The sequence below is a fragment of the Scardinius erythrophthalmus genome (assembly GCF_964197995.2).
Source record: "Scardinius erythrophthalmus genome assembly, chromosome: 8".
Classification (NCBI taxonomy): domain Eukaryota; kingdom Metazoa; phylum Chordata; class Actinopteri; order Cypriniformes; family Leuciscidae; genus Scardinius; species Scardinius erythrophthalmus.
This window is the reverse complement of record NC_138228.1, coordinates 12447193-12461241: the sequence shown is the minus strand read 5'-3', so window position 1 is coordinate 12461241 and position 14049 is coordinate 12447193. Positions and strand designations below refer to the sequence as shown.

The 14049-nt window shown below is 36.7% G+C and overlaps 2 protein-coding genes across 2 annotated transcripts; one reads left to right on the top strand and one right to left on the bottom strand.

Moving 5' to 3' along the window:
• Positions 1 to 206: 206 nt before the first annotated feature.
• c1qtnf13 (C1q and TNF related 13) lies at positions 207 to 4630 on the bottom strand. The gene is made up of 3 exons (XM_081372454.1): positions 4217 to 4630; positions 3409 to 3485; positions 207 to 1833 (listed from the first exon to the last, which is right to left on the bottom strand). The coding sequence occupies exons 2-3, from the start codon at positions 3434 to 3436 to the stop codon at positions 752 to 754; spliced, it is 1110 nt and encodes a 369-aa protein (XP_081228580.1). The 5' UTR covers positions 3437 to 3485; positions 4217 to 4630; the 3' UTR covers positions 207 to 751.
• ube2na (ubiquitin-conjugating enzyme E2Na) lies at positions 4197 to 13044 on the top strand. The gene is made up of 4 exons (XM_081372455.1): positions 4197 to 4425; positions 8968 to 9214; positions 10442 to 10582; positions 11830 to 13044. Exons 1-4 carry the CDS (start codon positions 4396 to 4398, stop codon positions 11874 to 11876), a joined length of 465 nt encoding a protein of 154 aa, XP_081228581.1. The 5' UTR covers positions 4197 to 4395; the 3' UTR covers positions 11877 to 13044.
• Positions 13045 to 14049: the final 1005 nt, after the last annotated feature.

The window sequence follows — 14049 nt, the reverse complement described above, 5'->3', positions numbered from 1 at the left end:
CACAGTTTTATGCCATCATTGATGTGACATATGAATGGTGCATTTAAATTAATGTATTAATTAATTATAGAAAGGCTGGTGGTAGTGTTTACTTGTTAATGTTTAAATGCCAATTTGACATATAAATACATTTATAAGTTATTAGGTTTCATATACTTACAATATTTATCCTCACAATGTTGGCCACACACACACACACCCACACACATGGTTAAGTAAAGTTTATTTAGATTAGTTTATATCCAAAATAGTAAATACAATGGTACAATAAAAATCAGCACCAACTATGTCTATGTAGAGCATTTTGCCTCTAACAATATGAGAGAGTCACAGTTGCATGTCTTTCTAAACAATTATACAAAAATGGGAAGCCTTTATAACAGCTTTCAATAATAAGGTACTAAATATGATAAGCTTAGATCAATAGTTAATTTACATTCAAACATGAATATATATATGCACATATATATACACATATGAATATATACACATATATATGAATTCCATTTGAACGTACATTCACCAGTGATCTGCTAACCATATGCAATGTAATGTTTGTTAATGTCATTAATGAAAGTTGTTGCCATATCTTTAAGTTTAACCTGAAAAAATTATACAATATTTACATAATAATTTGTGATGTGTAAAAGCACATAACAATAGCACTATGTTAGAGGAGCGAATGTATTGGCAAATTTAGTACAAAAATAAAAGGTTAAAGGCAGAGCTATGAATTATTCAGTACTGGTTCTTAGGGGAAAGTTCTGTCTATGTTCATGGAATCGGCATAAGGATAGACCAGGAATCCAGAGAATGTTGTGTAACGTCCCTGGTTGCTGTAAACGGCGTATCCGTCATCCTGCTGACTGTACAGCCAGACACTGTCTCCTCTTTTCAGTGACAACAGCAGACTCTGACTCTGCATCTCTCTCCTCCGCGACAAGTCCTCGTCGAACACCATGGCCCGCACCTCCCCTCTGCCCAACATCAGCTTCACCGACAACGCCCGACGAGGGTGTTTCCCCACCGTAAACGCGAAGAAGTACGCACCGGGGAAGTGGCAGGTGAAACGTCCAGAAGTTTTGTTAAAGTGCCCGCCTATGTTAACGTATTCCACGTCAAACGGGAGAGCTTCTCTTTCCCGATGCCCTCTGCTTTCACCCAGCACTGATGATGTTCTTGCCACTGAAAACGCAGAACGTGGTTCCTCAATGGTTGTTCTTCTCCAGTCATAATGGGCATCTATAGGGGGAGGACAACCTGGAATATGGAGGCCTGGAGGAGATAGGTGATTACTGAGACCTCCAACAGATGATGTGGAGTCTGGGTAGACGAGATAACCGCTAAATGTGATGTACGGTCCAACGTTGCTGTAGATGGCGTAGTCGGGATTCTCCTGAAGCAGAAGGTAGACCGTATCCAAGGGCTTCAGACTGACCATCACGCTCTGGCTCTGCACCTTGCGACCCTGGTTCCGGTATCCGTCGTACGCCATGGCCTGCACCTCCATCCCGTTCTTCACCAGCATGACAGACAGCATCTTCTTGGGAAACTTTCCCACGGTGAACGAGAAGTAGTACGCACCAGGCAGGCGGCATCTGAAACCGCCCGTATCTGGGTTGAAGTCACCACCGATGTTGACGAGAAGGCGGTCAAAGGTCACGACCCGCTGAGTGCCACCCAACACGCTGCTGCTACGTGTGGCGGAAAAGGCCGAGCGCGGGCCTGAAGTCATTGGGGGGATGTTGAGGGATGCTACACAGCCCAGACATGTGACCAGCCCAAGTAAACAGGACACACCACTGCTTGGTCTCCATAACGTCACGCCAGATGCTGTAGAAAAATACATTATCGTTATCAAAAGTCTTCAATGTCACTTCTTGGCACTGTTGAAAACGTAAAAAATTGTTCTCAAACAACTCCAAGTAATTATTCAAAAATATATCAGTGTGCCATTATGTATTTTGCACCAAAGGTACAAATTGAAATCTTTAATGCTGTATAATACTTTAAAATCAATAATTTTTGAACTCTGGTGGTCTTCAGTCAGTAGGCTATGACATTTTTTCACTTTATTGGAATTATACGAAATTATATCGCTATATGAACACACAAAAATGTGGATCTGATTAGAAATGGCTAAATTGTCTTTAAAAAAATTGTTTCAGTTAAAAATGACAGGTACAGGAAATGAATGGGAAGTATCAAAAATACGAAAATACAAAGCAATTTGCTGTGGTACTGTCTACAAATCAGCCATGATAAAGTAGTATTTGATATTGTCTAAGTATATCCAAAGGGAAAACCTAATAAAAGTAAGTAGTCTAAAAATGCCCTTATAAACAACTGGGGAATACCCAGCCAAATATATATTTGCAGACATCTAGTGGTTGCACTATAGTATAACATGATTTTGACATGAATCTGCCTTCCGTGCATTATATTTTAAAAATAACTCATGCTCAATTTTTAACTTAAACACTGTATTAATTGAAAATAAATATTAAAATATTATCATTATTTTATGTAGAAATAAATGTGCATAATTTAGAGGCGTGTTGTCTAGTACAATAAAATCCCCTCAAAATTCAAAATATTAAAGAGTAAGTATTATCAAAACAAAATATAGTACATTCCTTTTTAAAAAGTTATCCTTTTTTTCTCCTGTTCACAAGTGTGAAACAATAAGGAATACCAAAGGGTTATATAAAGATTTGTATCTAATCTTTTTTTCACTTTTAATCACTCGAAAAAACAACATCAAAGTTCTGCACTTTTGGCATATTAAATGTGTAATGAACTGGTTAAAATGGCATATCAACGTGCTAGGAAGTTAGGTTTAGCGCTGTCAGAATGGATTCTGCCGTTCATATCAAGTGCTCAGGAAGCAGTAGTCCCTCTAATTCAGCTGGCATTGTCTGTTCACAGTGTGCACCGGGAAAAGGCAATAGATTAGACATTGGTTCATCTGCTCTTATGTGCTGGAACAAAGGCATATTTGGGAGGGAGAATTGACTGACTAAATTTCAGTCTTTCAATTTAAGATCTACTCATCTCTTTTGAATATATTTTGATATGTAAATGCTTATAAACATGATATAAATAAATATGAATGCTTATTAATAAAATACACATGTAGAGCATAACATAAAAATAAGCCTATCAATCTTAAAATTTTAACTAGATTTTGTGAATCATGGGAATTGCTAGATTAAACAGGTGTTATTAAACAGGTTCTGTTATTCAAAATAAATGAAATATGACTTTGTAGAATGCACTGTAGAGTCAGACAACAAAAAGAAGAAGAGTTATTATTGTCTACAACTACTGTAACACAATATTTGAGCATAAATCTTACTGATTAAAAACAATAAGAAAAGTTTTTTTAAGCAAACACAGTTTTCATACCTGGTATAAGTATCTGCAGAAACTTCATTTCTGTGATGACCTGCTCCCTTGTCTCTTAAGCCTCGGTTTGTACACCGCTGTGAAGAGGTCCAAAAGTTAATTCTGCGTGGCATCTACTCTCTCCAAAAACTAGTGCCTCCCATGTCCAAATAAAAGAGGTATTAGGGAGAGAGAGAGAGAGAGAGAGAGAGAGAGAGAGAGAGGAGAGAGGGAGAGGGAGAGGGTTGGGGGGGGGTTGTACTTCATAAATACATTTTTTCAACCTAAATCAAATTGATTGTTTATATTTTTATTACGTTTTATGTCATCAAGTTTTATGATTTCAAGACTGCAAATATGGAAATGTATAGAATTAAGTATTTATGTAAATAAAAACTAATATTATTTTGCAATTAGGAGGGTGGTTATTGGTATATAGCAGTGTTCAACCTTATTTATAGATAATTTTATTGTTTTTACACAAGTAAACATCCTTCATTAAACTTTAAAAAGCTAAAGAAAAAACTAGATTTTATGTAAAATTACAGTTATAAACATTTGTACGAGAAGTTAATTTTACGTATATTTTCAGCCAAAAAATTGCCGTTTTTTACAGGATTTTTTTTTTTTTCATTGTAGGCTTCATAATATGGCGATATAATATTTCTTAAAAGTGCTCATTTCGAAATGTTCACCTTTATATCCTCTTAAAAAAGTCTCACAGAATTGTGAGATGTAAAAGTTTTTTTTTTGGTCTATTCCGTGGAAACAAGTTTCTGTATTAAAAACTTCACTCAAGTGTGTTTTTCGGTGAAAGAAACAGCTTTACCTCAATACAAAACTACAACAACTTCGATATCATCATCGTCATCATCATCAATTGCGCACGTTTCCGCGTGCGTCTAGACGCAACGCGCCGGAAGGCGTGTGTGCACTGCGTCTCCGCCGTCAATGCAAACGAAGTAAGAAGCACCGAGAGTCAAAGCTAAAATCCGCATTCAAGACAAGATGGCAGGGTTGCCCCGCAGGATCATTAAGGTAATCGTGAAGTGAGACACACTGCACATTTTTTAGTCTATCTTTTTTTATCATAACTCCACGGAATCCTCAAATATCATTGTAATTATCAGCCAAAGAGAAGCGACAGATGGCTTAGCGTTTGGCACTGTATTTGTTAGCCACTTCCGTTTCGGTACATTCAGTCGTATCCCGAATATGGGTGGGTTAAAAATACATTCACCGCTGTGAAAAATGGCGGAGGGCCTGTGTCTTATTCATTACTATTTGGGGCACAGAATTAAAAGCATTAAGAAATGACAAACGTTCCCATACTAACTGAAGTCTAAATGAGAATGGCTCGCTCGCGGCCATTCATTGCTCAAGCTCGAGCTGTTGTGTGTGTGTGAGCTCGCGAGACTGCTAACAGCTCCAGAGACGGCTAGCTAGGCGTGAAAACCTAGTAATATTATCCGATTTAAGCAGTCACAATTATTTTCACAACGATTTTATCTATAGATTATTTATGTATACCCTTTTTACTGCGTGTAGGATGTCTATCTGGCCATTTAGGGCACGAACATTTGCAATATAATTTGTCTCGCTCGCTTCCTGTTGGCTAGGGAAGCTGTTGCGATGCTTTTGCTAAACGAGCTAATGACTGCAGGCCTCAAACAGCAGAAATGTCAAATAAAACACAACATGAGGTAACATTAATTAAAGAACGGCCCATCCTAAATGAGAACTGTTGTTTATTCTCACGGAAAATGTCAACATTTGTAACGTTGGAGGAAAGCGACAGTTCATCCAAAAATCATATTAAAATCGTAATCGTTTATTAACTTATGGTGTTGCAAACCAAAAACAAAATATTTATGTCCGTCTGGAAAGCAGAAGGAAATGTTAGACAGAATGAAAGTCTCCATTCACTTTCATTGTGTGAAAAAAATGCAAAATTCTAGTCTCACAGATAAAAGTCATATTCCATTTGAACATCAGGAGAGTGAACAAATAATGACAGAATTTTCTTTTAAAAAACACAATGAAAATAACGCGGATGAACAGATTTATGGCTAGTGAAATTACGTAAATGGCTTCCTCTTGATAAAAATCACAACTCTGTGTTTGGTTTCATTTTATTGTACAGTACGTGCTCTTACATGTAATATAAGGTAACTAAATGGGTTAGGGTTAGGTTCAGGGTTAGTACCTAGTTATTACCCAGTTATTGTAACAACTTTAATACGTACATCGTATAAATGCGGAATAGGACTGTAAAATAAACCGTGAGTCTGAATGCATACGTTTCTGCATCTTTTGTGTAGGCTATATTATCTATAGGCTATATTTGCGTTGTCCACTACTGCTGTTGTCCAGTAATTAATGCTTATATGTCGAGCACTTCCAGGAATGTTTGACCACAGTGAGGAAACGTTCTTTTATTTGCACCGTCCTCTGAATAAGACATTGAAACAGTTGCGGTAGGTTTGCGTGTGAAATGAAGTGGGTGGGATGGGAATGCATCCTAGATGGCCCGTTCCCCAAGCATGAGACCATGACAGGGAGCCCCTCTCTTGTCTGTGTTTGCTCTGCATGGTTTTGTCTGTAGGATATCTGAAACATGCGAGGAATTTCATTCTGAGCACAATGTATATGCTAGGTTAAAGGATCAAAGTAATGTAATGAATGTGATGATAAACCGTTTGAGAGTCGTCATCACACATTAAACCCCTCTAGATCATCACATTAAGGTCCTGATCATGCAGTCAGGCGTTAATTGATTAATGCACATTATTCCTTACATGATTGCGCTATAGTGTACGATTTATAATATTACAAAAGATTTCTATTTCAATTAAATGTTGTTCTTTTGAACTTTCTATTCATCAAAGATTCCTGAAAACTTGTTTGTTGATGATGATGATGATGATGATGATGATAAATTATTCTTGAGCAGCGAATTGATTTCTGAAGGATCATGTGACACTGAAAACTGGAGTAATAATGCTGAAAATTCAGCTTTGCTATCACAGGAAAAAAATGCATTTTAAGATCTATTTAAATAGAAGTTATTTTAAATTAAATTTTCAAAAACATTTAAAAAAAAGTCCAACCCCAAACATTTGAAGGGTAATTTTCTAATAGATAATTACCCTTATAATAATAATAGATATAGATCTTTCTTGGTTGTTTGATTGATTTTGAATTGCGTATGACAGCTTTTATTAACCAGTAATGGGATTATACAAATATATAATGCTAGATTTGTTTAATTGAAATACTGGAAATAGAAGAGAAGAGTCTTGTTTTACAGGTTCCTTATCATATGGCCAAATAATCCTCCTTTTTTGAGTCTGGTTGCAGAACAGGTGTGGTAGCTTTTGAACATAAGTTTATAACGCTGAGATTGTAATATCCACTTTTTGGCATGAGTTCTCTGATGCCAAACAGTCAATCTATAAGGTGTACAGTGCAGCATAGTACAGCAGTTCTCAGATGAACAACGTCTCCAGACTCAAGCATTCCACAGGTGATATCAGATTCCCATTAGTCATATGGGTGTGTGTTTCCAAAGGACTGTCAGGGTCAGCCCTGTTTCTCTCTCTAACTGAATGCAAAGTGTTTTTATTTTCAGATTAAAATATTTCTGGAATATGGGTTGTATTTTGAGATATTAGTCCATGTTAAATGTCATTGAGCAGTGCAAGATGCAGATACAGGACTGCATCAAGACTGATCATGGAATAAAAAGATATAAAACCGTGCTTGATATTGAAATAGCAAGGTATTGTATTTTCTAATGTGGTGCAAACTAAGAGAGTGTTTACTGAAAACATTTATAGTGCCTAACCAGTAACATTTGTGGTGATGTAAGATCGTCCTCTGCCCTACTGAAGGTTAAGGATACTGTATTATCTGTAAATATTCTAGTTCTGACATTGGTAACTATATTTAAGCACACATAAAGTTTGTGACTTTGTTGAAATGTACAACTTTTCCAATTTTTCGTGGTTAACAGTTGTGCATACGAAAGTTTGGGGTCAGTAAGGTTTTTCTTTAAATAATGTTTTTGAAAGGAGTCTCTTATGCGCACAAAGGCTGCATTTATATGATCAAAATACAGTACGATGACCAAGTTGAATTTATTACTCCAGTCTTTATTGTCACATGATCCTTCAGAAATCACTTCTATTTGGCTGATTTGCGGCATAAGAAACATTTCTTATTTTAATCAGTGTTGAAAACGGTTATGATCTTTCTTTTTTTCAGGATTTAATAGAACGTCCAAAATAATAGCATTTATTTGAAATAAGCTAGAGTTCTTTTAAATGGTTTTGTCTACAAATAAGAATGCAGGACTCACATTTTACCATGTTTAAAGGTCCCGTATTATGCCCCTTTTCACAAGATGTAAAATAAGTCTCTGATGTCCCCAGAGTGTGTATGTGAAGTTTCAGCTCAAAATACCCAACAGTTCATTTTTTACAGCATGTTTAAATTGTCATTTTTTGGGGCTCAGAAAAACGCGCTGTTTTAGTGTGTGCCCTTTAAATGCAAATAAGCTGCTTCTGGACGACACAGGGGGCGGAGCTTCATGAGCTCGCGCACAGTCTCTCAGGACAATTTCATCTCACGGAATGATGATAATATCAGAAACTCTCAGTAACGGTGTTCAGTTCGAGTCGGACAATAATGCCTACAGAGTCAGAGTGCTGTATAGAGATGAAACAGGTATAGTTTAGTAGTTTAATTACGGTTATTATAACGTATTTGTCATCTGCTTGTATGTATCCATTATTTATTAATAGCCTACAAGTCTGCTGTCTGAATGATGATCAAACATATACTGATGAGTTTAATAAAGTTTATTGTACATCACACAAAAGATGAAGCGTCAGTTTTATTAGAAGTGCGCAAGTACATAAACGAATTTCGGTAGAGTTGAGGGAGCATTCCTCTGGGCGGAGGTTAGTCAAAAACGGTTTTAATGACGTCATTAAAGAAGGAAGTAGAGGGATGTAGTCCAAACGGGCCGTTCGATGTAGTCAACTTCTGTTAAATAAAATATCTCGCTTGGCATTGAACTTTGAGCTTTATAATTTTACAGATATTATTTATACTCTAACAACAACATTACACAATAACTAAAGTTTGAAACATGGGATCACGAAGAACGGGACCTTTAAATTCATTCTGCCATTTTTGCCCTAAAATCAGTGCTGAAAATCTAATTAAAAAAAGTATTCATAAAATTATAAGCCTAAAATGATTCATGACCTTTCAGTCCATGAATCACTTTGCTGTACAGGTTTGTTTGCCATTGGAATGTTGTTGATGCAGGACAATTCGTCTTTTGTTACATAGCCATTGTGCAAGGTTACAAGGTGAAGTTATACCGTTTTTTTCAAAAGAAAAAATTCTGTTGTCATTGTGTACATTTATATTTTGGCTCTTTACACTGTTTTGTTTACTCCCGTGTACACGACTGTCTCACTGCCAGTGCTTTGGCTAATCAGCTGAGTGTGTAGAGATGCCTTATGTTCCTGCCAGCCTAATTGATCTTGTTTCCATGCGTGTGTGTAGGAAACACAGCGTTTGTTGGCAGAGCCGGTGCCAGGTATAAAGGCAGAGCCAGATGAGGGGAACGCTCGCTACTTCCACGTGGTCATCGCCGGACCTCAAGACTCCCCCTTTGAGGGGGGAACTTTTAAACTTGAACTCTTTCTTCCTGAAGAATATCCCATGGCAGCTCCGAAAGTACGCTTCATGACCAAAATATATCACCCTAATGTAGACAAGCTGGGAAGAATATGTCTAGATATTTTGAAAGGTGAGAGACCATTTTATTCCATCTTCTAAAACTTTCAAATTATACTGATTTTTACTCATCATGACCTAAATATGATTAAGAGTTTAATGCTTTAATTCTGTTGTAATTGAATGCCATTATTTTTTTAAATAGCAATATTTACTCTTTGAAATTAATCTGAGATGATCACTAGATTTTCCATTAGTCAGTTATCATTTATTCATTCTGAAGGGCCTTTTTCTAACATGTCATGCAGACTTAATTTTTATTCAGCAAGGATGCATCACATTGACCAAAAGTGACAGTAAAGACATTTACAATGTTACAAAAGATTTCTATTTCAAGATTATCTCTTTCTATTCATCAAAGAATCCTGAAAATGTATCAAGGGGTTCACAAAAATCTTAAGCACTACTTTGTATTCATCAAAGAATCGTAAAACATATGTATCATGGTTTCAACAAAAATATTAAGCAGCACAACTGTTTTCAACATTGATGATGATAATGATAAGAAATGTTTCTTGAGCAGAGCACCAGATCAGCATATTAGAATGATTTCTGAAGGATCATGTGACACTGAAGACTGGAGTAATGGCTTATTGTCAATTCATTTATCAGTGAGAATGCTAGATATTACAATATCAATATTTATCATTAATTGTCATGATTGTTTATGTTTGTATCTGATGCCCATATAGAGAGAGAGCACAGAAAATGGGAGAAGCAGAAAATTGCCAAAATAAACGCATACATAAGAACATAATATATTTTTATTCAAAATATTTCTTTCTTTATTTCTGAAGTCTGCTAGTACTGGCAAAATGTTGGACAGTAGAAATGTTAAATGGTGTCTTGTCTTTTTCACCCCCTTTTAGGTGAAGTAGGCGATAAAACGTACTATTAAAATAAGGGACATTAGGATCTTGTCCCTAGAGAGTATGGGAGAAAAATTAATGTGTCATGATTTCTGGAAAATACTAATTTTATTTTTACCTCATAGCAATGGCAGTTTGAGTCTATAAAATTTTATAGCTCCCTTACCTGACATGTACATACTGTGAAAGATGTGCCCATTTAATCTCTTTAGGAAGATTGAGGATCTCAGATTACACTTTTGACCCCATAGAGAATGATCCCTCTGCTCAACTGTACATGGCTAGACTTAGCGCATATGAAAGCTAGCAGGTACTTTTCTCCTAATGCTCTTTCTCTTGTTGATCTCTCTCCATGGCATGATGTCAAACAGATAAGTGGTCTCCAGCCTTGCAGATCCGCACAGTGCTGCTATCAATCCAGGCATTACTAAGTGCACCCAACCCTGATGATCCTCTAGCAAATGATGTCGCAGAGCAGTGGAAGTCTAACGAAGCTCAAGCCATAGAGACAGGTGGGTGCTGGTTAAATGCGTTTAAAGGGATGGTTCAATGAAGAATAGATATTGCTAATGTTTATTTGTCCGCATTGATTTAAATCAGAGGTTTTTCTGGGAGCTTTAAGAGGCCAGTGGCACTACTTCATTAGCTGTGTTTCCATTGTCGGGACAAAAGCGAGCGTGCCAGTGCGTGCCAGGGCCAGACGCGTTTCCACTGTCACTTCTGGGGCTTGATCGGGCCTCATCTGGGATTCCTCGGGGTCAACAGCCAGGGGTTTTTGGCCCACCAAATACCTTGGTCCAACTGGGGCTTGAGGAGTGATCATGAACAAATGCGGAGTCAGGAGAGGGTCAACACAGCTGTTTTCTAACCTCAACATTTAAAACAATTTTCAGCTCAAACTTCCTTTCAGACACCAGTGAGTGTTTAAAATAACGTCAAATTGCGATCCAATGGGGATTCTGATCACTGTATGAGGCAGAAATATATTTATATGTGATGCTAAAGGCTGCTTATGCTAACCATTGTGAAACTAAATACACATATGAATATGGAAAATACCAGAGACCTTCATATATAATCACATACCGGTTGATACCTTACTTGAACTTAGACTTGTTTTAAATTACTCTCCGGTTAACAACACGTATAACTCCTGTTTTCTGTCTGTGAGCTCCCTCTGTTGCTCTGGCTGAGAGGATAACGGTATAGTGAGACAGGAGAGATCTTTTAAACCTCCTTAGAGCACATCATTTCATGGGAAATTATTAGAAATGCTCATTCTTTCTTAAGAAATGTGATGTGAATAAATAAATGGGAAGCAGGTGCGACAGAATAAGTATGTGTTCTCTTTTTATGTAGTTTTCAGTCTGCTAGGTGTGACGTTATTCTATGGAGGCGGGTTTTAGGGTAGCTCTAGGGGGCGACTGACCTGACAGTGGAAACGCAGCTTAATTTTAGCCTTGAGGCTATTGGCCCCACCGGCACGCTGTTAGTCCTGGCTCCCCCTGGCCTGATGATGGAAAAGCGGCTATTGATAATCTTTCTGTCGCAAAGGATAATGCAGAATAGTTATTTTCATGTAGCTGTCTTTGAAGTACATTGTTTGGCTATTGCTAATTAGAGAAAATCCACACCCTTTTTATTCACACAACTGTAGTTGAAGTCAGTTTTGTGCTGAAGATGCCAAGTAATTTATCTCTACGGAGTGAGAGAAAGCATTTGGGGGTGTATTAACTCTGCATTTGTTTGTCTTTTTCAGCTCGAACATGGACCAGGCTTTATGCCGGAAACAATATTGAAGTCTAGAAATGTTTGGGGGCACAAAAAGAGAGAGAGAGAAAAAAAAGTCAAGAGTGAACAACTCCATGTTCTGCCAAGACCTATTCATTTTCATGTAAAGGACACAGTCTTAGGAAACAAAAAAAAATTATGATAAACTGAAAAGAATATATTAACAAAAGTAAACAGAAAACTTCAGACAATTTGTGATTTAAATGCACATTAGTACAAAAAAAAAAAAAAACACGCGTCTTTGTCCTGATTCACTGCTGTTCTGATGCATGGGCAGATGATCTACTCATACGGCTTTCTTTTACAGTGGTTGGGGAGGTAGCCACAGACTTCTGCTATGAAGCGTGCATTAAAACTGACTGTCATTTTGTCTGTCCCATTGCATTTTTTTTGGGGGGGGGGTAACTTTTTATATTTCTTTTAACCTTTTTTTTCTTCTCATTGCTCTTTGTTAATGAGGAGCAGCAGACTAGCCCCTGTTTAGAACACTTGTCAGACCTACCCTCTTAGAAAAAACCTAGCAAAAAAGTATAGGTTCTTTAAAACGGAAAAGAGACGCAAGATTGAAACCACATGCAAACAATTTCACCTAGGAAATGGTTCAACTGGAAAGTATTTCCACCATCACAGAAACTGTTGAAGATGTAAACCCTTAATGTAGAATTTGTTCTGGACTATGGGTAAGGTAGAGCCTAGAGAGAAGGGAGAATTTGCGTAATATTTCTTTGGTATAACAATTCTGTCATCATATCCGGTTTTTAGTGTTTTGTTTTATCTATCTTGCCATCGCTGTACTAATTGCACTCTTGAAACTCCATTGCGTGCTTTTATTCTTGTGTCCATCACAGTCCAGTGCATTGAGATTCATTTGTCTGTTTCTTCCCTTCAGCATTTATTTTGAAACGCCAAGGTTGCAGGAGACTGGAGATGAATGATAAATAGCACGATTTTAGTAAAGGGATGAGGGGTGGGAATGTTTGCAGAAACATTGCAAAAGATCAATAAAGGCTTTGTCTCAATTTCCTCGATTGGTCTTTGGTTAAAATGTCAACTTCAAATCTGTTTGTAAATTCCTGCTTTCTATAGAAAGGGGAAATAATCCTACTTTATAAAATGTGATGACAACAGTCCACACACATATTTCTGTTCTTTCTGTAAATAAAATCTGTTGATTAATAAGAAATATTTATGTGGTGCTTTTATTACATTTCTGAGAATAAGCAGGTTAACTGCTCACTTGTTTTTTCTTATGCTGTTCTCCTACCTTTCAGTAGGCTTTCATAAGAAAATGTTAGTCACATCTTAAAGTTTATCATGACTCCAAAATAACCTGGAGCGATCAATTACAGATTTATTTCACTTTAAGAAATTCCACCAAGTAGCCTACATCTTTAAAGGATTTTGTAAAAATCCTTAAAAGGAGTTCTGAAGATGGTTGTTCATCATCATCATTAAATTATATTAACTGTTAATAATTAAGAGTTTACGGATTACACATTTAAGTTGGTTTCCCATGCAATTTAACAGAATTGCTCTTTTGTTGTTAGTAACGCGAAGTCCGACTCCTTTCTATGAATCGGTTCTTTCACTCAACTGGTTTCAAAGAAACGGTTAAACGCTTCGGCGATCAGGCTGCCTGACATTACGGGTATGGTCAGTCTCTTTTAGAACATTAATAAGTTGTTTTGACAATTCTACATTACAAACTAGTTTTGACAAACTAAATTACATCTGTTGGCTGCAAAGTTGCACGTTTTAATAAAAAATTGTGTGGTGAGAAAACTGTTAGGTAACTTAGGCCTAATCTTACGTAAACGTTTCCAGTAGGCTAACTTACATTTTATTTGTTTCATTTCAACTATTAAAGTAACCCTCTTTTCCTTCCATAAGTCAAATAAGTCACTCTTGGTTTGCCAAGTGTAACCTGTCAAAATAAAAATCAGTGAATCGTTTATTCAAGAATATTTTGGACGGTTCAGTCCGTTATAGGTTATAAGATAATGTTTTGTGAAACGGCTCAGCATCGAAAAGATCCAACTTAAAATAATTATTAGTTTACTGTCTGATTAACTCTTAAAACTATTCCATTAAAGGGATAGTTCACCCAAAAAATAAAATTGTGTCATCATTTACTCACCCTCATGTTGTTCCAAACAAACCTGTATGAATTTCTTTCTTCTGTTGAAAA

Coding starts and splice junctions, on each gene's coding strand:
- c1qtnf13 (XM_081372454.1), bottom strand. CDS start 3,436: ATGAAGTTTCTGCAGATACTTATACCAG. Junction 1,834..3,408: donor TCTGCAGATACTTATACCAG/GTATGAAAACTG, acceptor ATTTTTCTACAG/CATCTGGCGTGACGTTATGG.
- ube2na (XM_081372455.1), top strand. CDS start 4,396: ATGGCAGGGTTGCCCCGCAGGATCATTAAG. Junction 4,426..8,967: donor TGCCCCGCAGGATCATTAAG/GTAATCGTGAAG, acceptor GCGTGTGTGTAG/GAAACACAGCGTTTGTTGGC. Junction 10,583..11,829: donor AGCTCAAGCCATAGAGACAG/GTGGGTGCTGGT, acceptor TGTCTTTTTCAG/CTCGAACATGGACCAGGCTT.